The following is a 25,047-nucleotide window of genomic DNA, read 5'->3' on the forward strand; positions in this document are numbered from 1 at the left end:
AATATTGTTTATACAAATTCTTTTTGGACACGCAATATTCGAAATTAAGTAGGATATTGATTTTGAGATATTTAAATAATTCCAGAGTATGGTTTGTTTGTTGTTTTTTTTTTTTTTTTTATTTTATTTTAGATATAACACAACGCACTGGCCGCGCTATGAATGTCGGCAATATCTGCTGTCTGCATAGCGCGTATATTATCGTGCCCTAACCTCCAGTGCCATTTGAACTTGTCCCGAGTCCCGGAATGCCGGTATCCTTGTCCTCCCTATAATATAATGTTTTAATATGTAGATTATTCCAGGGAATGGATTTTTTTATTTAAGATATTGCACAACGCACTGGCCACGATATGACGTCAGCACTATCTGCTGTCTGCATGGCGCGTGTCTTATCGTCCCCTAACCTCGAATGCCATTTGAACTTGTCCTGAGTCCCCGTTAGCTGGTATCCCTGTTCTTCCTATAATGTTGCCCTTCCTGACCTTTCTGCTGGTACTGGGACAGACCATCCAGGGGGAACAATGGGACATCTATGATCTCGCAGACTCCCTAGGCTGTAAGGATTTCGTCAGTGCCTTACAGAACACGGGGCCAATGTACGTACTCTCCAACAACGACTCCGGTATGTTATACCAATACGACCAGCGTACTATTAAGTTTGGTGCTGGATTATATTTAACATAGTATATGGCACTATAGTGTGTGATATCAGAAAAAACGCTGACTCTATCTTTTCTTTATATCATTTTCAGTTTCTTCATACCGACACTATGTTTTCATTATATTGTTTTCAGTTTCTTCACGCCGACACTATGTTTTCATTATATTGTTTTCAGTTTCTTCACGCCGACACTATGTTTTCATTATATTGTTTTCTGTGTCTTCACGCCGACACTATGTTTTCATTATATTTTTTTCTGTTTCTTCACGCCGACACTATGTTTTCATTATATTGTTTTCAGTTTCTTCACGCTGACTCTATCTTTTCTTTATATTGTTTTCAGTTTCTTCACGCCGACACTATATGTTTTCATTATATTGTTTTCAGTTTCTTCACGCCGACAATACATGTATTGTTTTTCAGCCTTTTCATTGTTATCTTTACGCCACAAATACCACAAAACATTCTTACTTCTCCACAAATACTACAAATTGCCCTTCCTTCTCAAGACAATTGAGAGCATATCCACAAATCCACAAAGCGTCATTCACATCCACAGAGTGTCTTTCACGCCTCTTCTGGGTTGACAGTATATCCAAAACCACTACAGAGTGTCTTTCATGCCTCTTCTGGGTTGAAAGTATATCCAAAACCACCACAGAGTGTCTTTCACGCCTCTTCTGGGTTGAAAGTATATCCAAAACCACCACAGAGTGTCTTTCACGCCTCTTCTTGGTTGAAAGTACAACTATCCAAAACCACCACAGAGCGTTCTTCACGCCTCATTTTGGTTGAACATCTCCGTAAACATCAACAGAGCTTTCTTTACACCTCATCTGGGTTGAACTTATATCCAAAATATCAACAGAGCGTTCTTCAACAGAGCGTTCTTTACCTCTTCTGGGTTGAAGGTACAATGTCCAAAACTACCACGGAGCGTCCTCGACTCCTCTAGGTTGAAAGCATGTCCAAAACCATCGCAGAACGTCTTTCATGCCTCCTCTAGGTTGATTGTCTACCAACACATCTCAAAGGGGGGCACTTGCTCCTAAAGTACCCACTTACATCAAAGAGTGCCCTTCATCAATCATTCAGTAAGGAGTTGTCCATTTACTGATAGTGTCTTCACATCTTGTCAACAGTAGAGGCACTCACAAGTTCCAAGATTTCCTCAGTGTAGTGCTTTGTCTAAGGCATTAATATCCTTTGGTAAACAATAAACCATAAACAGTGTTTTGTTAGCCAGCTTTTGCTTTCACAAAACATATTTTTTAATTAATGATAAGCTATATGGTTATATGGTTTATGCTGTATAAGTAATTTCCATTGTTGCTTTATATTATAGATAAGTCGTGTTAATTTCAATTTCCTTTATAAGAATATAACTACGATAGTGATGGCACATTAAAGTGACCTTGCTGATAGGAAACGTATACGGTTGAAGGACCTAATGCCTCCAATTCACTATGTGATTGTACTGCAGCGTGTTTTTGTTTTGGACATTCTCTGACGTAGTCTCCAGTAGAATCTGCTTGTGTCCTGAATTACGTATGATACTTCGGATATTTTCAATGAAAAAATGCTTAACAAATTGAATAATGTGTAGATGTTACTGGCATCTCCTCCCTTGTTGGCAAATACATGTTTGTCTTCTATAAAGTTTTGAAAGCTTGCGCATTGTAGTCATATCGTCATAATCGGAATAAGTGAGTAGTGGTTTCCAGAATCTAGTTAACTCGTTACATGAAAGTATAATTTAACCTTGCTTGGGCTTCATTTGACATTAGGATTTTTATTAATTCTTCCAGTGAAGCTGATCATATCTGACTTGTCCTATTCAGTATCCTTCTTCCAGTGAAGCTGATAATATCTGACTTGTCCTATTCAGTATCCATTTATGCATTGTTGAAAATGACTAACTTGTCCTATCCTGTATACAGTGAAGCATTGCTGAAGATAGCTAACTTGTCCTATTCTGTATCCAGTGAAGCATTGCTGAAGATAGCTAACTTGTCCTATTCTATATCAAGTGAAGCATTGCCAAACATAGCTAACTTTTCCTATTCTGTATCCAGGACCGTTTACAGTATTTGCTCCAACCGACGATGCCTTCAACAACCTTCCTGCCAACATTGCCGCCATTTTTAATTTCGGTAACTGGGAGTACATGCACGAAATTATCACTTTCCACATCACATACGGCAACATGACATTGGCTGATTTTCATAACGAGGCTAAACTCCCCACGTGGCAGGGACAGGATCTAAGAGTCAACATTTACTCCAACACATCAGGAGGCGCTCCGGTACGTTTTATTATCGATGGCTGCCTTTTAAGAATGAAATTTTCTCGAGTGCCCGAGATTGGATCTTCACGTGCCGTGCTATCCCATACATCACACAAAATACAGGACCAGCTGACTGTATAATTTTGAATCATAATTGTAATCCAACTTCGCAGAAATCCAAGTTCAGGCGCCTAGCTACATGCCATGCCCTTTCGAGAAAAGACATTTCACTCAATCAAAGACATTTGTTGTTCAGATATTGCAACGTTCGACATAGTATCACAATCCTGTTCAGTAATATCCCAGCCGATTTTAAGGAAATGCAGAACAAATACAGTATCACCCAGTCGCGGAGTAATGTATAAGTTGACTATTCAATGTATAATGTTTACAGATAGTGACGGCAGAAGGCGCTAGGATAGTGAAGTCGGCAGTAGCTACCAATGGGATCGTACATGTGGTGGACCACGTGCTCTACAACTACCCTCAGGTTTCGGCCGACCAGTACGTCCACGAGCAGAGAAACATGACAACCCTTGACTTGGTGGTCCAGATAACTGATCTACAGGATAAACTCAGAGGTAGTATACACAATTTTATAGGATGGTCATGGACAATGACATGTATGCATAAAACACTTTCTCAATCACTGTATAAAATATCAAAGTCCCATGATGTGTTGGTCATGAGTTGGACACCTCGGCTGGATCTAGCTAAATTTTCCTTCACAATATTAATGCTTGTTTATGGTCAGGTTAAGGTATATGTATAACTAACATGAACTATAGCATGTTTCGAGTACGATGACACTAACAAACTCGTTTTCTTGTAAATGAAGGACGTTGCATATCATGTGGTGTCAGATTTCAGTGATATTGTCTTTCGTCATTTGTGTCTTTTGTTGTCTTCTTAAAAAAACTACCAGGCACAATGTGGTCTGTTGAAGCAACAATCCGGGCTTAAACTTAAACTGGTTCCATGACGGAAGTTGCTACTTTATCTCTCCTTGCGTTCCTACCTTCTCTTTGTCCTTCCTTGCGTTCCTGCCTTTACTTTATCCTTCCTTGCTTTCCTTTCTTCTCTTTATCCTTCCTTGCTTTCCTGCCTTCTCTTTATCTGTCATTGCGTTCCTGCCTTCACTTTATCCTTCCTTGCTTTCCTGCCTTCTCTTTATCTGTCATTGCGTTCCTGCCTTCACTTTATCCTTCCTTGCTTTCCTGCCTTCTCTTTATCTGTCATTGCGTTCCTGCCTTCACTTTATCCTTCCTTGCGTTCCTGCCTTCACTTTATCCTTCCTTGCTTCCCTGCTTCCTTGCTTTCCTGCTTTCTCTTTATCTGTCCTTGCTTTCCGCCCCTCTTTCCATGCTTCCTTGTTTTCTAGTCTTCTCTTCAACTTTCCTTGCTTTCATGCCTTCTCTTCATCTTTCCTTGTTTTCCTGACTACTCTTTATTTTTCCTTGCTCCCTGTCTATTCTTTATCTTTTCCTTACTTTCCTGACTACTTGTCATGTCTCCTTGCTTTCTTGCAAGGTCACCAGAATGAAGTGTTTTCGTTGGCTGAAGGTTTGCAACATTAAGTTGACATTAGTTGTTTCCTGTACGCCTATTTGCCGATACACACATCAGTGATTTTCTTTTTAAGATTTTCGCTATGAAACTGTGATGATTATTCCCACACTTATTTCCAGGAGACAATATAACACTATTTGCTCCCCAGGATTCGGTGTTTGAAAATATAGAAGGATTTATGAACAAAACACTATCTAACAACACCAGGATCACAAGTAAGATTTAAAGTATCAAATAATCACATATAAAATTTACATTCTTATTATGGCGTTAGTTGTCTTTTTGAGCTATATAAATAGTTGTTAATAAAGTCCACGGAGATATTATCTAACACTGGAAGCTTTACATGATGGTACTGACATCTCTACAATGTCATGGTACGGTGTTTCAGATTTGGTGAAGAACCACATGGTCAATTCTACCTTGTATTCCACAAGTCTAACAGACGGATCCGTACTGACTAACACACTCGGCCAACACATCGTGGTGAAGAAAAACGGAAGTAAGCACATAGATGCCTTCACTTGATGGCGCTTTTGTTAAAAATCGAATTAATATTGTTACATTTTATGAAAAAGAGTGGTTTCACTTCTGAACAATGAAAAACAACAATTACCTAATGTTTGACATGTTGTCCAATGTGGACACGCACCAGTGCTGGCGTTGTGATCGTAAAGGGGAGTGATGTGTACCAGTGCCATATGAGGACGAGATAAGGAATAATTAATTTAGGATTTACAAATATGATGGTCTATATGGAGATATATATACACAGTATACTCTTCTTTACTGATAACTATAGCGTGTGTGAACAATTGGTTCTTGAGTATGAATGTGTGGGAATAAAAATCAATATAGTGTATGAGACAACATGTGCATGAAAAGTTTAAAGTGTCCTTGAACTCTGATATACTGGAGGAAAAAACACTTATCTTCTGTTATCTTTAGCTACCATTACCTTGAACGGTGTCTCGGTGCTACGAAGTGACGTCAGTGTTACCAATGGCGTCGTGTATACCATAGGCGGTCTGCTTTTCCCGGCCTGAGCATCAGCTGAAGACATTCCCTATTGTCAGTACCAAGAAAGCTTCTGCGCAAGAAATAAAATTCTAATGGCACCAACACCAAATAAAGTTTTGTTGTTTTTCGTAAATCTTGTACATAATTATTTTTTATAAGACTTTTTGGTGATTTTAAAAATGAATATCTGTTTGGTCACTTCTAGTTGGTTGCTATGCCGACACACAGGAAGGTTGTTGCGATTAACAGTCTTATCTTCTCTTTATCCTTTAAAAATCATAGATAGATGTAAATAAATAAATCTCGCGACGTCTACACCCATACTTAATGTTCAGGCTTACATAAATTGCTATTATGGAACAAGTATGCAAGACATAAGAAAATATAGGTCTCAAAACAAGCAATAGGGTCATTTACTCGTGATGCTATACAAAGTACTGAAGTCGAGGTCGAAAAGTCTGTACATTTTCCTTAATTGTATGTTCTTCAGTTGAAATCGATTAACTAATTTAATAAATAATTGAAATAATTTAACTATTTTCTTGCTAATAAAAGACAATGCATTAGCAATATATCTAACAGTGAGACGGGGATTTGGAAAAGCCTTTCATGCCTGTGTTGAAAATATCCTCTGCGAATTCAACCTGGTATGAAAACAACTCGGTAGAGACAAGACCACAGTTAGGATCACTGAATATGACGATGACCTGTTGGAAGATCTCACCAAACTCAACAAAACTCGTTCATTATTTAACCGTCCCGACATTCCTCTATGTTTGGTAATGGGGTCTGAAGGCTGTTTATATGAAATGTATACACTGGTGTCGAGCTCTCTTATTTATTATGAAAACGACATTCAAACGAAATTCTAATTGTGATCCAAAGTCGACAAAAGTTTATCCTTAAAATCTGATGTATGCAGTTTTCTTTACGAGTGACAAGTAACTCCTTAGTGTCAACACTCGCACTCTTTGTATCAAAATAACGGTGAAAATATTTGTTTGAATGAATACAGAAGACTTTTAATAATTCTAAAAAAATTAACTCAACACGGTCACAATTGATAAGACAATTTAGTGAATGTAGAAATATTGATTTATAACTCGTTCCTCTGTATATATGATCTTCCTCATCAACATGTAAATCTGGAGAAAATAAATTTTAGATTGATATTATATGTTTGTTATAAAATTTCGCTTCTTGGCGCTATGGGGTCACGACCCAGCTAAGTCAGTTAGATACCATTGATAATGAATATGTCACTATGTCTGGAAAGGAGGGGAAAGGTACAAGTCAATGCTCGTTTTGAGAATGTGACTTAATTATTCACGATTTGACCTTCATTTATATGGTGGGTGTCGTCGTGACCTACATTTAAATGGTGGGTGTCGTCGTGACCTACATTTATATGGTGGATGTCGTCGTGACTTACATTTATATTGATGGGTGTCGTCGTGACCTACATTTATATGGTGGGTGTCGTCGTGACCTACATTTAAATGGTGGGTGTCGTCATGACCTACATTTATAGGTTGAGTGTCGTCGTGACCTACATTTATATGGTGGGTGTCGTCGTGACCTACATTTATATGGTGGGTGCCGTCGTGACCTACATTTATATGGTGGGTGCCGTCGTGACCTACATTTATATGGTGGGTGTCGTCGTGACCTACATTCATATGGTGGGTGTCGTCGTGACCTACATTTATATAGTGGGTGTCGTCGTGACCTACATTTATATGGTGGGTGCCGTCGTGACCTACATTTATATGGTGGGTGTCGTCGTGACCTACATGTATATAGTGAGTGTCGTCGTGACCTACATTTATATGGTGGGTGCCGTCGTGACCTACATTTATATGGTTGGTGTCGCCGTGACCTACATTTATATGGTGGGTGCCGTCGTGACCTACATTTATATGGTGGGTGCCGTCGATAGATCAGAAGCCGCTTACCCTGTCGGAACACCTGGTCTTATTATCTTGTTACGTTTTCAATGGTTTACATGGACATTTTCATTTTATTCCTATTTTGCCTTGTACCGATTCTGAATTACGATTTCTTTCTCATAATTAAGCCTATTACAAAAATGACATCCCGTAAGATTGAAATTCGAATGCATTTGGGCTCGTTGAAAGACTGACGTCTTAGGAAGAGGCAATCATTTTTCTTGAACCGAATCAATGGTTGCAGATATCTTGTATCATCATATTATACCTAGAATTGACAACGTGGTCAATCTATAAATGTGGTAATTATATTCATCACACACTGGCCGAGTTCCTATACCCTCACCGGACGCGATTATCTACGTGTGTACATAAGTGTTTCGTTGTGTGTGTGTAAAGGATAGTATGACTTATCTTCCCATGAACCAAACAATTTGTCGACATCTGCTAAGGTCATCATTACTGGTCCTACAGGGAAGACAGGTAAGTCCTACTTCATGTTGTCTGAACACGTAATTGTCTGTATATATGTAGCCGTTATATAATTACTGGACAGTATTATTATACCGTAATAAACTACAAGTGATATTCTATGTCGAGCCGTTCCGTGGCGAGATAAACCGAGTTTGACTGGATCTCAAGCTGCACACACTGGGTATACGTGTGACAGCGTACATTAACTTTTTAGTTATATGTACCAGAGGCTTATCGAGCAGTCGACACACAGGAAAAGTTACCAGAACATTTTACTTCTTAAATTATTCATTTCTGTAAGATATTTTCTACATATTTTGGAATGTCATTCTTTATCATTATAATTACATTTGTAATGCTTAAGTATATATATAATGTTATATTTTCCAGTGCATTAAATCCACCAAATGAAATAATTTGAAGAGATGGTTGATGATATTAAAATCATATTACAATTATTTTTTATATACACGTACATTGTATTTTGAATTGATATAGCCTATATATGTTTTAAATTACAATATCTAAACCCAAGTTTTAACTGCATTTCAAAATAAAGGTTTATTTGTCGTTTTCCGTCAAGGCACCTATCCCTTTGTATGCCAGTATTACAATCTAATCAAAATTAGATGTTCATTACCACTGTGGATAATGAACATCTAAAATTAGATTGCCGGTATAACCGCGTCGTCGTTTCAGTATGTGATATAGAAAAGGACATGTAGCTGGATGGAAACTTCCATATAACCGAAGAATAGGTACCGAACTCCTTGGTATAACTGTTACTGTTGTGATCGATGCATCTTTGGAATCCATGGGTTCTTCATAATTATATATTGAATGCATCCACGTGAATGGTAATTTTGGAGACTCGCGATTTGATTGGATATACCAGACATGGAAACTGACAAACTGTAAAACTTTGAAGTTTTAAGAGAAGTTACACGCCCTACGCCTAATTAAAAGAGTGGTCAGTTTTCTGTTATTCGTCCATACGTTAACATATCGTATCTTTAATTTCTTCACGAGATTTATCCAGAACGGGCACTTTGGGATTCCAAAAGGCATAAAGTAAAACAAAAAGCAAAGTGAAGCAAGCTAGACAGATAAGATAATGACAAAACCAAGGGCATATCTGGTGAGCTGTCCTGTTAGAATGACCTATTCACAGAATCAGGCAACGATATACCAAGGACATATCTGGTGAGCTGTCCTGTTAGAATGACCTATTCACAGAATCAGGCAACGATATACCAAGAGGCATATCTATTTCTGAACAGGAAATCATCCAACAACCAACAAAAACCTAAAACTCGGGTCTCGACGACACAAGGTTCTGCAACACTAATTCATTTTTGCTACAACACCCTACGGACACTACCATGAAACATGACACATTTCCTAGCATCAGAAGTCCAATGAAATGTGGATACAAGGATATCCGAGAAGAAGCTCACTCAACAGAAGATGGACGGTGACTCTTCTCTAATGGGTCGCGGTCATGGCGTCCGATGTTTGGAAATTCTACAGAGTGTGTCCTCCCGTTGCATCCTAAGAAAGCCAACATCCAATGACTACCCAAACACAGCAACAGGGTCATTTTTCATGGTTGGGCCGGAACAAACCGATGAAGCGGCCGAAACCATAGCACCGACCCCACGACATCCCTCCCTTCCCATGCACCTTCACCCCCGTACGTATGTCTGTGGCCGTCAACCAACCTCTGACAACATCTATTGTCGTAAACCCCTTCCACTAACAGCGATGATCCAAATTACCAGACTTCCACCTGAAATGACTACAAACCCGCCAAACTGTCCGAATGTTTTTATTCTCTATAAGACTGCTCTAGACTTTAGACAATTGATTATTTTTTGACAATGTGATGTCAATGTAGTTAATGCCCATTTGCGGGTAACCATGGTGTTGAGACTCGGGGCTGATGTGACGATTAACAAGCTGTCCGAGGTTTGCCCAATCGATGACCGGCGACTTGAGAGTAAAAACTGTCAATTTTGAGCCGCTGTGACCAAAACTTTTACAATGCACATATGCACACAGTATGTTTTCGGTCTGAACATCAAGGTCCTGCTTTGCCCCGTGTGTTTGGCTGTGTAACGTTACCCGGGCTAGGAGTTGGGTTCTAGAGCTTACATTAGACTGGGCTTCAATCGCTGATTCTTCTTGCTTGGGTTTGAAGAAGGTGTCGATCTTCTGCACATTTTTGGAAGCCTTCTTTATTTTGAATAAATATACTTGTCAACTCTATACAATTGGAAACAAGGGATTGATGAGCTAATCATAGACAAAGTATGACGTGTTTGATACTCTGGAATGCTCTAGGCTTATCTTTTAAAGTACACTGTATATGGTAGACTAGTTACTGATTTGGTTATATAATACAAAAATTTGATGATATGATCACCTACTTATTTTATTCGATGGTTGATTGAAATATTGGCCCCTGACACACAAGGTCGGAATTTTTGTGTGTAAGCCCGGTTTTTTTTTTGGGGGGGGGGGGGGGGGGGGGGGGGGGGTGTTGGTTGGTTTGTCGCTACGTCCCTGTTCTCCCTCTCCGGGTACGCTGACTTTACCGGTTTGACAGCTATTCCTAGAATAATCAGCCGGTGACAATATGACTTCAACTCTCTTAACAAATCGTGCGACGAGAATATGATCCTTGATCCCAAGTATGCCACTATACGGCAAAGGCGAAGTCGTAATCTTGTGGAAAAGACGCCTCGATAAATATAACCTGAAATACCATAAAACGGCACAGTCAACATGGTGATCACTTCAGCAACGGTATGGCACAGCTAGGGGGCTGTGTTGCTTATGATCAACCAGTACCAAAAATTCAGGTTTACACACTAAGAACAGAGACGTGTATATATCACATCTACACATCTCTGCTAAGAAGTACACTTTGTTTGCAATGTAGAACGCTATATCTAAGCTTTATTAATTATGTATCACAGAAGCTGTCTTGGTGTCGTTGAAAGCTTGGTTTAGGCGTGTTGTTGATCCTTTCTCATCATTTCTTTAAGGGTCGTTACATCCCCATGCATGAAAACACACCATGCCAGATGCGCATTGGTTAATTAGTTTTTCTAATAATTATTTCGCAATAATAATTTTACACATCCTGGTTGTGGATATATACATGTAAATGCTATATATATATATACATGTATATACAAACACAATTTAAATAAACAATCGAAATAATGAGGCATATATCGGCCAAATCGTCCAGCTAATTAGATGAGGTCGTACACTACTGTAGCTACATGTAGATTGGTGTATCTCGGCCATAACGCACAAAGGGCTAACTCAATGGAAATTTATTTTATTTATTTTATTTATTTATCTTTGTATTCTCTCTATTCAGAATATTCAGAATGAAAAACATATATATTCGTCGATGATAGGCTTGACAAAGACCTATCAGGATCTGTATGAACATCTTTAGTCTTGTCTTGATCTATGCTAGAAATCTTAAATTGATAAAACATAAACAAAAACAAAAACCCGAAAAACGAACAGGTCCCATGCCTCTTTGTACAGTGTAGGTATAAAATAATTCCCCATGGCAAGCCCCTTAGTGGAGCCTCACTTCCTGTCCTAGGGGAAGCTACTCTAAATGTCTAACTTTTTAATATCCTGTCACATGCAGTCAGACGGCAGATTAAATATTAGCAATTTCCAATATGTAATGAGGTGTTTGTCAAGTGTGTTCCTAGTCAGGGAGATGTCAGATGTATGACGGCCAGTTCTCGAGGATATAAGTTATTCCAGTATGGTGTGTATCAGGGATTGGTCGATTGTCTGTAATTGACGTAGATAACGTAAACTGAAAGTAGAAATAGAATGCAGTAATCATCAGCTGCATATTATTGTTATGTTTTGAGACTGGACGTGACACGAACGCAAGCATACGACATATATCAACATAATTTATAAAAACGAATTCTTGATTTAAAGATTACAGACTGCTTTGATTCTTTAATTGATATCTACATTCTACGTATAGAGAGGGCTTTGTAAAACAGACATTTCCATTACAGCTATGCAATCAGCACACATAAATTGTATATGAGCATAGGTTTGGGAATTTGTGTCGCTGTGATATGTACAAATTTTAATTAGACCTGAGGGAGAGCTAGAGTATATTAATAGCAGATCGAGCCTGTGTATTACAATGTTAGTCATGACAAATTGACTTGGTATAGCTTTTATTAATTGTTTTTACTTCATTATAGTGCATGTAGTGTAAGCTATAACCTTTACACCTAGTAGTGCACTACGTTTAAACTAGTAGTGCACTACACCCTAAGAGATGATGAACAGCAAAACCCCCATACAGGTAATGGGCAGTACCCAAGCTACCTGTGATTTTTACCTGTACTGTATAAGGCTATCTATCAGTTTATATTCAAAGAGTTATTAAAAAGGTTTTGGAAGTTTAGTTTGATGTTATATTTCAACCTTTCTTTTCTTGTAAATTATACACTGTAACTAAGTTAAGACGGATTTACTTTATAATTCCTTAACTAAGTAAATTTTCAAGCCAAGTTTCAATTATCTTTTGGTACTTTATATTTTGTATTCATAGATCAGTTATATATTTCACATGTTTAATTCCAGTAATTTTGTTTTCATCACATGAAAGTGTATAATAAAACATTTGAAAACAATTATCGTTACTTGAACATTTTCAATTTGATACATTTAATTTATATTATAGTTTAATTTCAGATTAAAATAAGCAGCATATTCATAATTTCATTTTTGATGTGATATTGTGCTTATTAAAACCTAATTCAGCCCATTATATATGTTGTACATTCTATGTTCTATATTGATTTAACATGTAAAGAAAGAGATTCTTTGAATACACTGGTAATTAAGTGACCAAAACAGTTCTACATTTCAAAATGTTAAGTTTATAAAAGGTATATGTTACTTGTAATACACCTTCCATCTTCCTTTACTGAAATAGTTAAAATTTCTGTACATGTACCCATGTGCATACAGGTATCTAATACTTTGAAGATCTAACATATTGTATCTGATTCCAGGTACATGTATCAGTTACACATGTAACTAACACAGAATGAGATAATGGCCTGAGGGAACAATTAATGTAATGTTTGTTATGAAATACATATACTGGCAATCATGGGGGGGGGGGCAACAGTTTTAAGCTTATATAACACACATACATGTTCATGTATCTGGAGCTGTACTTGTCATACAACACTTGAATTATACAACACTTGTATTTGTAATTTCATAATTTTCTTCTATAAAGTTACCTTATATACACATGCTGATCATGTGGACCTTAAGCCAAAGTTTTTTTTATAGTTCACACTAACATGTTTTTTGCAATATTGTTTAAAAAAACAAAATTTGGGATACATTTTGATCAGCATTTAAGTATTTCCCTATTGCATTAAGAAAATGATTAATTGTTCTTTACCTTAAAATGTATAACTGATGGGGATTTTACCTCTTCTTGTAATTAAAGAAAATCAGCATATAAACTATATTTATTGAATATCTTTATTGTGAAGAATAATGTATATAAAAATTAATTATTTTTTGATGATTCACAAAAAAAAAATATGAATTTTTGAAAAACATCCACAGGTAGATATTATATATGGGTAGTATTAGATGCTAATTACAGGTAGGTAAGGCAGAGGAGCCTGACACAGCATGCTATAAATGGACCCCTGGGGGGTAATTGGGGACTTGACAAAACTATAGCCAGGTGTTAAAACAGGCACACCTTAAGACTGATCCACATCTGATACATATATATAAGTAAGGTGTTATGGAGGTCCATAAGGTGGTGGTGAGGTGGGGTTTGGGCCCTGGGGCCTAGGTGGCCATGACGACAGGCATGTCCTGAGAGTACCAATTATACTTACATGCAGGTACATGTACATAAGTTGTTGTGTAGATATTATATGTCTCTTACAGAACATAAATGAGAATATACGAAGCGTCTGATTCTTGATTATGTACTATGAAATGATTTCATGGTTGAATTAACAGATATTAGTGAAGTAACAATAAATTGAATTTAAAAATATTTTTGTCTGATAAGATAATAAATATTGAAATATATGTACATATATACAGTGTACTTGAGAAAAAAATGTAGTGCACTACTAGTTTAAATGTCTTATGCACTAGGAGTGCACTAGGGTGTAAAGGTTACCTTACACTCAACTGTACCTCTGCATAAGATATCTGACATGTGTTTGTCATTGGGATCAAACACTTCATTGTATGAGGGAGGTGCATTGGAATGACTAGGCTGCATGATTTAAGATTACCTATGACCAGTAGAATCGGAGTGTAGGACAAAAGCCCCCCCGGACATTAGCCCCCCCGGACATTAGCCCCTAGGACAAAAGCCCCTCCGGACGAAAGCCCCCCCGGACATTAGCCCCCCCGGACAAAAGCCCCTTCATTATAAATTTAACTGGTATACTTTATATAAATCTGTACTTTTGAAAAACAAAAACTGTATATAAACTGCTGTTTTTATCTCTGAAATTTGGAGAATAATTGTGTGGAAAATGAAGGTCCTTGGTTCAATGTCAGAGCTGCATTATATGTCTGTGGTTAAACATCATAATTTATTTGTTCAAACTTTATATTATTAAGTAAGCTGAACATTTCAGGAAAGCTTATCATTTAAAACAAAATGTCTTGAAGTTTGAAAACCTACCAAACACCTGTGTAACAGCTTATTGTTTATGTAACAGTAAAATCAATGAAAAACCTACCAAACACCTGTGTAACAGCTTATTGTTTATGTAACAGTTCAAGTAGTTGTTTTTCGAACTGGTTGTTTACATTGCAGAAGCTACTGGTGACTGAAGTCACTTACATATATATGTAGCACTTAATATAACCACTGCTAAAACATATATTGTAATTTTAAAAAAAATGAATAAATAAAAACATAAAAAATAAAAAAAATAAATATACTTTTTTTTTATGAAGGGGCTTTTGTCCACTTTTTGATTAGTGTGAAGGGGCTAATGTCCGGGGGGGCTTTTGTCCACTTTTTGATTAGTGTGAAGGGGCTAATGTCCGGGGGGGCTTTTGTCCTAGGGGCTAATGTCCGGGGGGGCTAATGTCCGGGGGGGCTTTTGTCCGTACCTCGTAGAATCGAGCATCCATCTGGAGTGCAGAATACTCTTGAAAGAAATTGTATGAGATTATTAATTTCCATTTTAATTGATGATATTAATTTACATATACTGATATGCTGTAATTTAATGGAAATATTTCCTGTTGTACTTTTCAGTCCTTCATGTGTAGGAACCTCCATTCTGTCTTACGTCTACATCGCCATCAAATCACAGTCTTTAAATCCATCCAAGTCAGGATGGACAGAGTACCAGCTGCAGCAGCTGGAGTGACCAGGAATGCTAGTTCATTCATACATGAAAATGCCTTTGTTGATGGCAAGTGGGTGTCTGCTGCGAGTTTGAAAACTTTCCAAGGTATTCTAAAATTATCCCAACCTGCTGATGGTGAAAAAGGGGCATTACAAAGTGTAAATATAAGGCATATACGATTATTAGTTATTCATTAATTCTTTTTTTAAGCAGTTTGGTCTCGTAGGATAGTTGCTATCTCATTATCTACTTCATTGTAATTATATTCTGTGTATCAAAATACAATATTATAGTTAACAATTGGTTTATACTTCCTTTTACAACAAATTAAAGATTATGTTATTTAGCGGTTATTGCAGAAAAAGTAAGAAAAATTGAGTTTGAGAGAAATCCAAGGTGATTATTATTTGAAGGCAATTTATTCGTAAGTTCTGGCTTCTGTTTTACACAATGGAACTGGAAAGGAAAAATATTGGTGAGCATAAATAGAGAGACATATTAGTGGAATGTCTTTGGTGTCACCATTTAATCATGCACAATCTTGTGGTAAGGTGCAATTATCCCTATGTGCCTTCTTTAGGCCAGTTCAGCTGGGGGGATAAGTGAAGCCAGCATTTTATTTTAAAAACAGTTTCAACTCAATATTATATGCAAACACAGAGTGGCATCAATTCATGTAAATCTTTCTATCAATGACCACTGATTTACAAAGTTCTATTTTCTATTTGTTTTTAGTGGTGAATCCATCAACAGGCGCAGTCATTGGAACTGTCCCTGATATGGATGCCAATGACACTGAGGAAGCCATAAAGGTGGCCTACAAAGCATTTCAGACATGGAAGGAAACCACAGCTAAGGTGTGTAATTGAATAAATGGGAAAAGGGGAGGTAACTTTTATATGAAGAGTTTTATTATTGCATTAGTTTTTTTTGTTTTTTTTGTTTTTGTTATGTGCTGAATATTTTTCTTTTACTTTAAGGAAAGAAGTGGTATTCTCAGGAAGTGGGCAGAGTTATGTACACAACATAAAGATGAATTAGCAAAGCTCCTCACAGCTGAAATGGTAAGTTACAAAAAAGAGTGTAAATAAAACAAAAGTTTGGGCACTAGATATGATTAACAATAATTTTGACATTATAACTGCATCATGAAAGGACACCTTGCGGGGAAGTCTAGAAATTGGATAGAAAATATGTATTGTGCTTCAGTCAAGTCTGGATCCTTCGACTTCAAGATATTGTTTTTCTGTAATGTTCAATAAAGGGGGAGCCCCTGACATTTAGCCTGCATGGTACGTCAGTAATTTACATGTTTACAGTACATTAGCAAACCTTTACATTGTGTTTGTGTAATTTAGGGAAAGCCCCTGGCAGAGGCTGCTGGAGAGGTGGCCTATGGGACAGCATTCATGGAGTGGTTTGCCGAGGAAGCCCGAAGAGTGTATGGAGACATTGTCCCATCTCCAATAAAAACTCGTCGTATTCTTGTCCTCAAACAACCTTTAGGAGTGGCTGGGATGATCACACCGGTAAAATATACCAACTTTATTGTTATAAAATTTCACTGGCTAAAATTTTGTTGTGGACGAGTTTGAAGGTATTAAATTTCGCGCCACTCACACCTTATACTCATTCTACAGTAAACAATTTTATACATTTGTTTGCATATATAAATATTCTCTGGATATTAAATTTCACATTATATTTATAATGGCCGCAGATATATATAGTGAATTAAAATCTATCATGAATCTTACCAACTATACATTATCAGTATAAAATTATCAGGTAATATTACGAACTATACAGTATCAGTGTAAAATTGCCAGTTAATATTATGAACTATACAGTATCAGTATAAAATTGCCAGTTAATATTACCAACTATACATTATCAGTATAAAATTGCCAGTTAATATTACCAACCATACAGTATCAGTGTAAAATTGCCAGTTAATATTACGAACTATACAGTATCAGTGTAAAATTGCCAGTTAATATTACGAACTAGACATTATCAGTGTAAAATTGCCAGTTAATATTACCAACTATACATTATCAGTATAAAATTGCCAGTTAATATTACCAACTATACATTATCAGTGTAAAATTGCCAGTTAATATTACGAACTATACAGTATCAGTGTAAAATTGCCAGTTAATATTATGAACTATACATTATCAGTGTAAAATTGCCAGTTAATATTACCAACTATACATTATCAGTATAAAATTGCCAGTTAATATTATGAACTATACATTATCAGTATAAAATTGCCAGTTAATATTACCAACCATACAGTATCAACGTAAAATTGCAAGTTGATATAATCGAGAATTGTTTCCTTTTTTTTCTCACATTTCTTAATTCTCTCTGATAGAGTTGGTTGTTGATACCAGAATTGTTATATTGTTATATTCATCGTTAAAGTGTTTAATCTTTGATTTCAAACCTTTCAACAGACATATATTGCTCCATGCAGATTTTGTTACAAACTTGCTAATGCTATGAAGTTTTCTTTTGTAGTGGAATTTCCCCAATGCAATGATAACTAGGAAGGCATGTGCAGCCATTGCTGCAGGCTGTACAGTGGTACTCAAGCCAGCTGAGGATACACCCTTCTCTGCCCTCGCCCTTTGTGAGGTTTGTCTATCTTTAGGAATCAAATGTTTAAAATCATAATTACTAGTACTTAATGTTTATATCTGCAACATTTTTTTTACATTAGAGCTAATAGAATTACAGAATGAGATGAGTAAAGACCAATACACTTGTATGACTTATACTCTAGATGTGTAAAGACCAATACAAATGTACACTTGTATGACTTTTTACTATTATTGTGTAAAATTCAATACCCTTCTATGACTGGAAATGAAACACTTGTTAAAGTTCTATACTCTGGTAAATCTTAGCATAATTGACATGTATATAGATGTGTTAAGTCCTGATACAGTTGATTTACAGGCAATCTGGGTGATAGAAAAGTAGAATGGCATTTATGTTTCTATAGTTAGCGTCCATGGCTGGACTGCCTCCTGGTGTCCTGAATGTTGTAACCTCGTCCCGTAACCATGCTGCTGATGTGGGGAATAAACTGTGTAAACACCCGCTAGTGATGAAGATTTCGTTTACAGGCTCCACTCAAGTTGGAAAGGTTAGTCTGTATCTGGCTACTCCATATGGCTAATTCATATCAGACTAATCCATATCTGGCTAAAATTCATCAGGAGAGATTCTGGTAAAATACTGTAGAAATACATGTAAATCATTTGTTTAAGAAATTTAAAACATCATTTTTTTTCATAAATTTCATCATTTTTTTTTTATTAAATCCTGACATTGTCTGTTCCTGCATAGATACAAACCTCACATTAACTAAGTTCAAACTTTGCTCAGATTCTTCTGGAACAATCAGCATCTACAGTGAAGAAAGTTTCACTAGAACTTGGAGGGAATGCCCCCTTTATTGTGTTCAACAGTGCTGATGTTGGGGCAGCTGTCAAAGGGTTGATGGGCTGCAAGTTTAGGTGTTCTGGTCAGGTAAGTCACAAAAGTCAGGAGTTCTGGCCAGGTAAATGACAGGTGTTCTGGTCAGGTAAGTCACAAAAGTCAGGAGTTCTGGCCAGGTAAATGACAGGTGTTCTGGTCAGGTAAGTCACAAAAGTCAGGAGTTCTGGCCAGGTAAATGACAGGTGTTCTCTGACAAAAGTTATATGATCTAGCCTGGTAAGTGACAAAATTCAGGTGTTCTAGCTAGATAAATGACTTAACCTGAGTTAGTAATTACTAATTAAATTAGTAATTAGTGTCCACAGTCTTTTATACTCAGTATGGGGTAGATGTATGTGTAAATTTCTCCTTTTCCTTGATTTAGGTGAGATAGTTTGGTCATCTGCTAGGGAGATAGGATGGGAGCTAGACATATTTCCAGAACTTTTAGCGCTGTGGTTTTTGTGCTCGGTGACAATTGTAATATTCTATTTGTGAAAACTTGTAATTGATGTTTGTATCATCATAACTTAACATTGCGTACTTGGCTTAGTCTGTCTCCTAACATCAGGATACTACTATTAACTATTATAAAAGATGTGGAATAAAGATGTAAATATTGACCTTTATATCTTGTGCAGACGTGCGTGTGTGCCAATAGGATCCTAGTACAGGAGGGAATATACGATAAGTTTGTACAGGCAGTAGCTGAAACCATGGACAAGGAACTCAAAGTCGGAGATGGGTTCCAAGCTGGAACAACACAAGGCCCACTGATAAACAGCAAAGCTGTAGACAAGGTAAAGGTCATGATTCTATTGACAAGGTCAAGGTCATGGTTACTAGGACAACAAACAGTATGATCTTATACATTGCACACATGTATTTGACCTTTGAAAGTAAACAGGTACTGGAATCTGACATTGGAAACTCGGGATACTGTAAGATACAACAGGAACCCACTGCTGATATCATACACACACTAGTTAGGTTCCCTAAGATACCCAAGGAGAATGTATCGGGGTGGATTACAACCCCTTTTGATTGGTGCCTATACGGTTAACCTGTTGATAATAATAATAAATTAAGACCTTTGAAGTTGGAGCAAATTACGGTTACAGTGTCTTAGTCATGTTACCCTGCAAATTGATTGTGTTCCTCAGGTCCAGAGCCATGTAGATGATGCTGTGAGTAAGGGGGCCACTGTCGTCAGGGGAGGTAAGCGGCTTGATGGAAACTTCTTCCAACCCACCCTTCTGTCTCAGGTCAATCAGGATATGAGGTGCACATCCGAGGAGACATTCGGACCTGTCGCTCCTATTTTGAAGTAAGTAATGTTCAAAACGATTTTTTTAAAATCAGATTTCAGAGTTATCTACCCAAAAATTGTTGTCTTTATAGTCTTGAGTCTTCTTTCTTCATCTAGAGGAATGATGACAAACAAGTTGATACAAAGATGTAGGTTTTAGCTGTTAAATTTTTATGGCAAACAACAAACCTATGTCAATATGCTATCAAATCTTTTAAACATCTCGCAATCACACACATATGGTGGCTCGTTAGGGCCAAGTATCAAATCTCGCATTCTCGCACTCTCGACCTCAGGTCGAAAACGCGAGAATGCGAAAACTCGATTGTGAGGGAGCGAAAATGCGAGAATGTGAAAGAGCGAAAACGCGAGAATGCAAAAACTTGACGGCGAAAAACGCAAGATCAATCTTGCACTGTCGCCCTCACAATTTGGCTCTCTCGCCGTTACGTTTTCGCATTCTCGCCGTCGCGTTTTTCGCATTCTCGCATTTTTGCTCTCTTGCATTCTCACGTTTTCGCTCCCTTGCCATCACATTTGCGCATTCTCGCGTTTTCGACCCAAGGTCGAGAGTGCGAAAATGCGAGATTTGATACTTGGCCCTAAAGAGCCACCTTACACACAAGGTATAAACCATCAAGGAATATATTGGAACCCGACAACTATCATGTTTTCCTTTAAAGGAATTTTTGCCAGTTTCATTCCAAATTTAGATGAATGTGTCTTTAAATGCATACTTTATAAACTATAAAACTTGGTCAGTGAATGGACAGAATAAGGTCATACTTGTCATTTAGAGATCACAAAGCATACTTAGAGTGAAGATTCCTTTGACAATGATTATTTTTATTTTTTAGATTTAAAACAGAGGAGGAAGCTGTTGCCATAGCGAATGTTACATCTTCAGGGTTGGCAGGTTTGTGATATTATACTTTAAAATGCCTGATGTTAATGTACATATCTTATCAATTATCTGATTTTGGTGCTTTTCCATTAAAAGCCTTCCACGGACTATGAATGCATTAATAAGTTTCTGTATATTGTTTTCTAAGGAAAGTACTATGGGTATATCAATTACTGTGTGCACCAATTACTGTGTGTGTACCAATTACTGTGGGTGTACCAATAACTGAGGGTGTACAAATTACTGAGGGTGTACCAATTACTGTGGGTGTACCAATTACTGAGGGTGTACCAATTACTGTGGGTGTGCCAATTAATGTGGGTGTACCATTTACTGTGGGTGTACCAATTAATGTGGGTGTACCATTTACTGAGGGTGTACCAATTACTGTGGGTGTACCAATTACTGAGGGTGTACAAATTACTGTGGGTGTGCCAATTACTGGGTGTAACAATTACTGAGAGTGTACCAATTACTGTGGGTGTACCAATTACTGAGGGTGTACAAATTACTGTGGGTGTGCCAATTACTGTGTGTATCAATTACTGAGGGTGTACCAATTACTGTGGGTGTGCCAATTAGTGTGTGCACCAATTACTGAGAGTGTACCAATTACTGTGGGTGTACCAATTACTGTGGGTGTGCCAATTACTGTGGGTGTACCAATTACTGTGTGTATCAATTACTGAGGGTGTACCAATTACTGTGGGTGTACCAATTACAGTGGGTGTACCAATTACTGTGGGTGTGCCAATTAGTGTGTGCACCAATAACTGAGGGTGTACCAATTACTGAGGGTGTCCAATTACTGTGGGTGTACCAATTAGTGTGTATGTACCAATTACTGAGGGTCTATCAATTACTGTGTGTGTAACAATTACTGTGGGTGTACCAATTACTGAGGGTGTACAAATTACTGTGGGTATACCAATTACTGAGGGTGTACCAATTACTGTGTGAGTACCAATTACTGTGGGTGTACCAATTACTGAGGTTGTCCAATTACTGAGGGTGTACCAATTACTGTGTGAGTACCAATTAATGTGGGTGTACCAATTACTGTGGGTGTAAAAATTACTGTGTGTACCAATTACTGTGTGTATCAATTACTTTGGGTGTACCAGTTACTGTGTGTATCAATTAATGTGGATGTAAAAATTACTTTGGGTGTACCAATTGCCGTGAGTGTAGGTGTACCAATTACTGTGTGTGTACCAATTAATATGGGTGTACGAAAAACTGTGGCTGTACCAATTACTGAAGGTCTACCAATTACTGAGGGTGTATCAATTACTGAGGGTGTACCAATTACTGGGTGTACCAATTACTGTGTGTGTACCAATTACTGAGGGTATACCAATTACTTTGGGTGTACCAATTACTGTGTGTGTACCAATTACTGTGTGTGTACCAATTACTGTGGGTGTACCAATTACTGAGGGTGTCTGTGGGTGTACCAATTACTGTGTGTGTACCAGTTACTGGGTGTACCAATTACTGTTGGTGTCACAATTACTGTTATCAATGACTATGAGAAACTTTGTGTACAGAAGAATATTTTGGTATACCATGTGGCTAGTTTTGTGCAAATTTGTGGATATTGGTTCATTTTCAAAATACTATAATTAATTTTTCTTTGTTTTCATGGTAAATACTCAAATGTGATTGGTCGAAAAATTCTTTTCATTCTTCAATGAAAGAAATTCCGAGAATGGTGCGAAAAATGTGACGTCACAATACGACAATTGACGTTGCATATTGATTTGAGAAAAAGAATCCCATTTAAAACCTGTAAAATTGTACATAAAACATGTTTTAAATTTGAAAATCATTTTCAAAAATTAATTATAAGCGTTGATGTCAATTTTTTTTTAGTTTCATAGGGGTTTGTTTCATACCCCGATGAAACTAAAAAATAATGACATCAATGCTTAAATGTTATTTTCCTACATAGATGACCCTTAGTCAATTTTAAAACCAGCTTTTTTTTTCTTTTTTGAGGTGCTTTGGATTGATTTAAGTTTAACAAAATCCAAACAATTCATTGAAAGTTGATTATGATGTTGAAAGTTTAGATTTGATATATCTAACACAAGCTTCCTTCTACTTCTCAGGGTATTTCTACTCCCAGGACCTCAGTCAGATCTGGCGTGTCGCGGAGAAGCTGGAAACTGGCCTAGTTGGAGTCAACGAGGGCTTAGTTTCTGTTCCAGAGGCTCCATTTGGGGGCTGGAAAGAATCTGGTCTCGGCAGTGAGGGCAGCAAATATGGCATTGATGAATACCTTCAACTCAAATATGTGTGTATGGGCGGAGTTTAGGCTGTCAACTACACCTCTATACTTAGGAATATTTGTAGAGAATAGTAAATATGAAATCAAGAGTATTTGTAAATTAAATACTGTATTGTGCATTGGTAGAGTATAAATTGTGCAACCATAATAGATATAGCAGTATTCATAAATCAAAATTAAATTAACTGAAGTTATGGAAGGCTTAAAGTCACTTGCTTGTAGGAAAGTAAGAACATAATTATACAGTGGCATGAATATTGCCTATTGTGAAGGGATAATTAATGTTACATATGAAGTGCTTATTTCAAATTCATTATACATATACATGTCGGTCTAATACAGAAGAAAAAATCTGCATGATCCTTGATGTATTTTTCATGATTTTAGTCAAATACCTTTCAAAATATTTGACAGTTTGATCATTATTTAATTAGAAAACAATCAAGATATATAGAAATAAGAATACGTCATTTATGAATTTGCAATAAGCAATTTTCACTTTGTCTGGACCTTCCTCAATTGGCTACCAGATCCTGTCACATTTGTGATGGGCCATTTATCTACAATAAAACATGTATGGACATAGTTTAGCATATCAGCCAGACACTATGAACTTGTAAGGTTGTGTACTTAGTTAATTGTGAAGATATGGTATATTTTAAGTATGAAGTGTATGAACTTGTAGGCTTGTTCATTTGTATAAATAGCCAGGAGAGGATCTTAGTTAATTGTGAAGATATGGTATATTTTAAGTATGAAGTGTATGAACTTGTAAGGTTGTGTCTTTGTATAAATATCCAGGAGAGTATCTCAGCTAATTGTGAAGATATGGTATATTTTAAGTCTGACATGTATTAAAGACTGAACTGGTAGAGCCAAGAGTCTGATACATGTAGGACAGTATGTATGCCTTTAAGCCACACAGATAAAAGTGCTTTACATGTGTGTTCATCTATAAATGAGTAATTTGTTAAGTTTGATAACACTGTAATAAAAAGTGAGAATACAATCAACTCGTTTCTGTTGTTCATGGCACCTCTTAATCTCAAACCTAGTTATTTCGTGCTGTACAGGATCACTTGTATAATCATAATCAGTTATCGGGATCCACTTTTCAAACATGTACTGGATAATATAATCGGTTGGTTAATATTTTGTTTGCTGGATTCATTGCCCTGTGGACAGAGCAATTAGGGTAAAGTGTCTTGCCCAAGGACACTACCAAGACAGTACAATCTATTTCTCAGCCTACCGAGAAACAAACCAACACAGATTGGAAGCATCGAACAACACAACTAGGATCAACACCTGTATATAATTGATTATCCTCACTTCACTTCAACGGGGGATTATAATTTTGTTTGTATGTCCGTCCAACTGTCATGCTTCTTTTTCCGTGCAATAACTCCTGCAAATGTTAACAGATTTTCTTCAAACTTGGTAACAAGGTTTAAAGCCTAAGGTTCAGCCAAGTTTGATTGTTAGTTTTCCTGGACTTAATTTGACAGAATTACGGCCCCTGTATTAACTAAAGTCTTTTTTTTTCTGCCATTTCCATGAACAATTATTTACAGATTTTCTTCAAATGAAAAAAATGTAAAATACTTATAAGTATGATAGGGATGACTAGATAATAAGGGCTAGTTTAAGTTCAAT

The 25,047-nt window shown here is 36.9% G+C and overlaps 2 protein-coding genes across 4 annotated transcripts; both read left to right on the forward strand.

Annotated features, from left to right (window-relative positions):
* The first annotated feature begins 369 nt into the window (after positions 1-369).
* Positions 370-5,642, forward strand: LOC117331566 (transforming growth factor-beta-induced protein ig-h3-like). 2 transcript variants are annotated; one of them, XM_033890355.1, is made up of 6 exons: positions 370-625; positions 2,740-2,969; positions 3,346-3,532; positions 4,640-4,735; positions 4,912-5,022; positions 5,469-5,642. In XM_033890355.1, exons 1-6 carry the CDS (start codon positions 469-471, stop codon positions 5,564-5,566), a joined length of 879 nt encoding a protein of 292 aa, XP_033746246.1. In that variant the 5' UTR covers positions 370-468; the 3' UTR covers positions 5,567-5,642. The 2 variants fall into 2 exon arrangements, with proteins under 2 accessions (XP_033746246.1, XP_033746247.1); XM_033890356.1 differs by lacking the exon at positions 4,640-4,735 and having other exon boundaries at positions 395-625.
* A 2,230-nt stretch (positions 5,643-7,872) lies between these two features.
* Positions 7,873-24,400, forward strand: LOC117331567 (succinate-semialdehyde dehydrogenase, mitochondrial-like). Of its 2 annotated transcripts, none has more exons than XM_033890357.1 (12): positions 7,873-7,972; positions 15,300-15,498; positions 16,129-16,250; positions 16,374-16,457; positions 16,752-16,922; positions 17,920-18,036; positions 18,407-18,550; positions 18,793-18,936; positions 19,527-19,685; positions 20,049-20,212; positions 21,052-21,110; positions 23,213-24,400. In XM_033890357.1, exons 1-12 carry the CDS (start codon positions 7,895-7,897, stop codon positions 23,416-23,418), a joined length of 1,647 nt encoding a protein of 548 aa, XP_033746248.1. In that variant the 5' UTR covers positions 7,873-7,894; the 3' UTR covers positions 23,419-24,400. The 2 variants fall into 2 exon arrangements, with proteins under 2 accessions (XP_033746248.1, XP_033746249.1); XM_033890358.1 differs by lacking the exon at positions 7,873-7,972 and adding an exon at positions 11,622-11,768.
* Positions 24,401-25,047: the final 647 nt, after the last annotated feature.

Source organism: Pecten maximus, chromosome 7, assembly GCF_902652985.1.
Source record: "Pecten maximus chromosome 7, xPecMax1.1, whole genome shotgun sequence".
Taxonomy (NCBI): domain Eukaryota; kingdom Metazoa; phylum Mollusca; class Bivalvia; order Pectinida; family Pectinidae; genus Pecten; species Pecten maximus.

Coding starts and splice junctions, on each gene's coding strand:
- LOC117331566 (XM_033890355.1), top strand. CDS start 469: ATGTTGCCCTTCCTGACCTTTCTGCTGGTACTGGGACAGACCATCCAG. Junction 626..2,739: donor ACTCTCCAACAACGACTCCG/GTATGTTATACC, acceptor TTCTGTATCCAG/GACCGTTTACAGTATTTGCT. Junction 3,533..4,639: donor TCTACAGGATAAACTCAGAG/GTAGTATACACA, acceptor ACTTATTTCCAG/GAGACAATATAACACTATTT.
- LOC117331567 (XM_033890357.1), top strand. CDS start 7,895: ATGACTTATCTTCCCATGAACCAAACAATTTGTCGACATCTGCTAAGG. Junction 7,973..15,299: donor TGGTCCTACAGGGAAGACAG/GTAAGTCCTACT, acceptor TGTACTTTTCAG/TCCTTCATGTGTAGGAACCT. Junction 21,111..23,212: donor TACATCTTCAGGGTTGGCAG/GTTTGTGATATT, acceptor TCTACTTCTCAG/GGTATTTCTACTCCCAGGAC.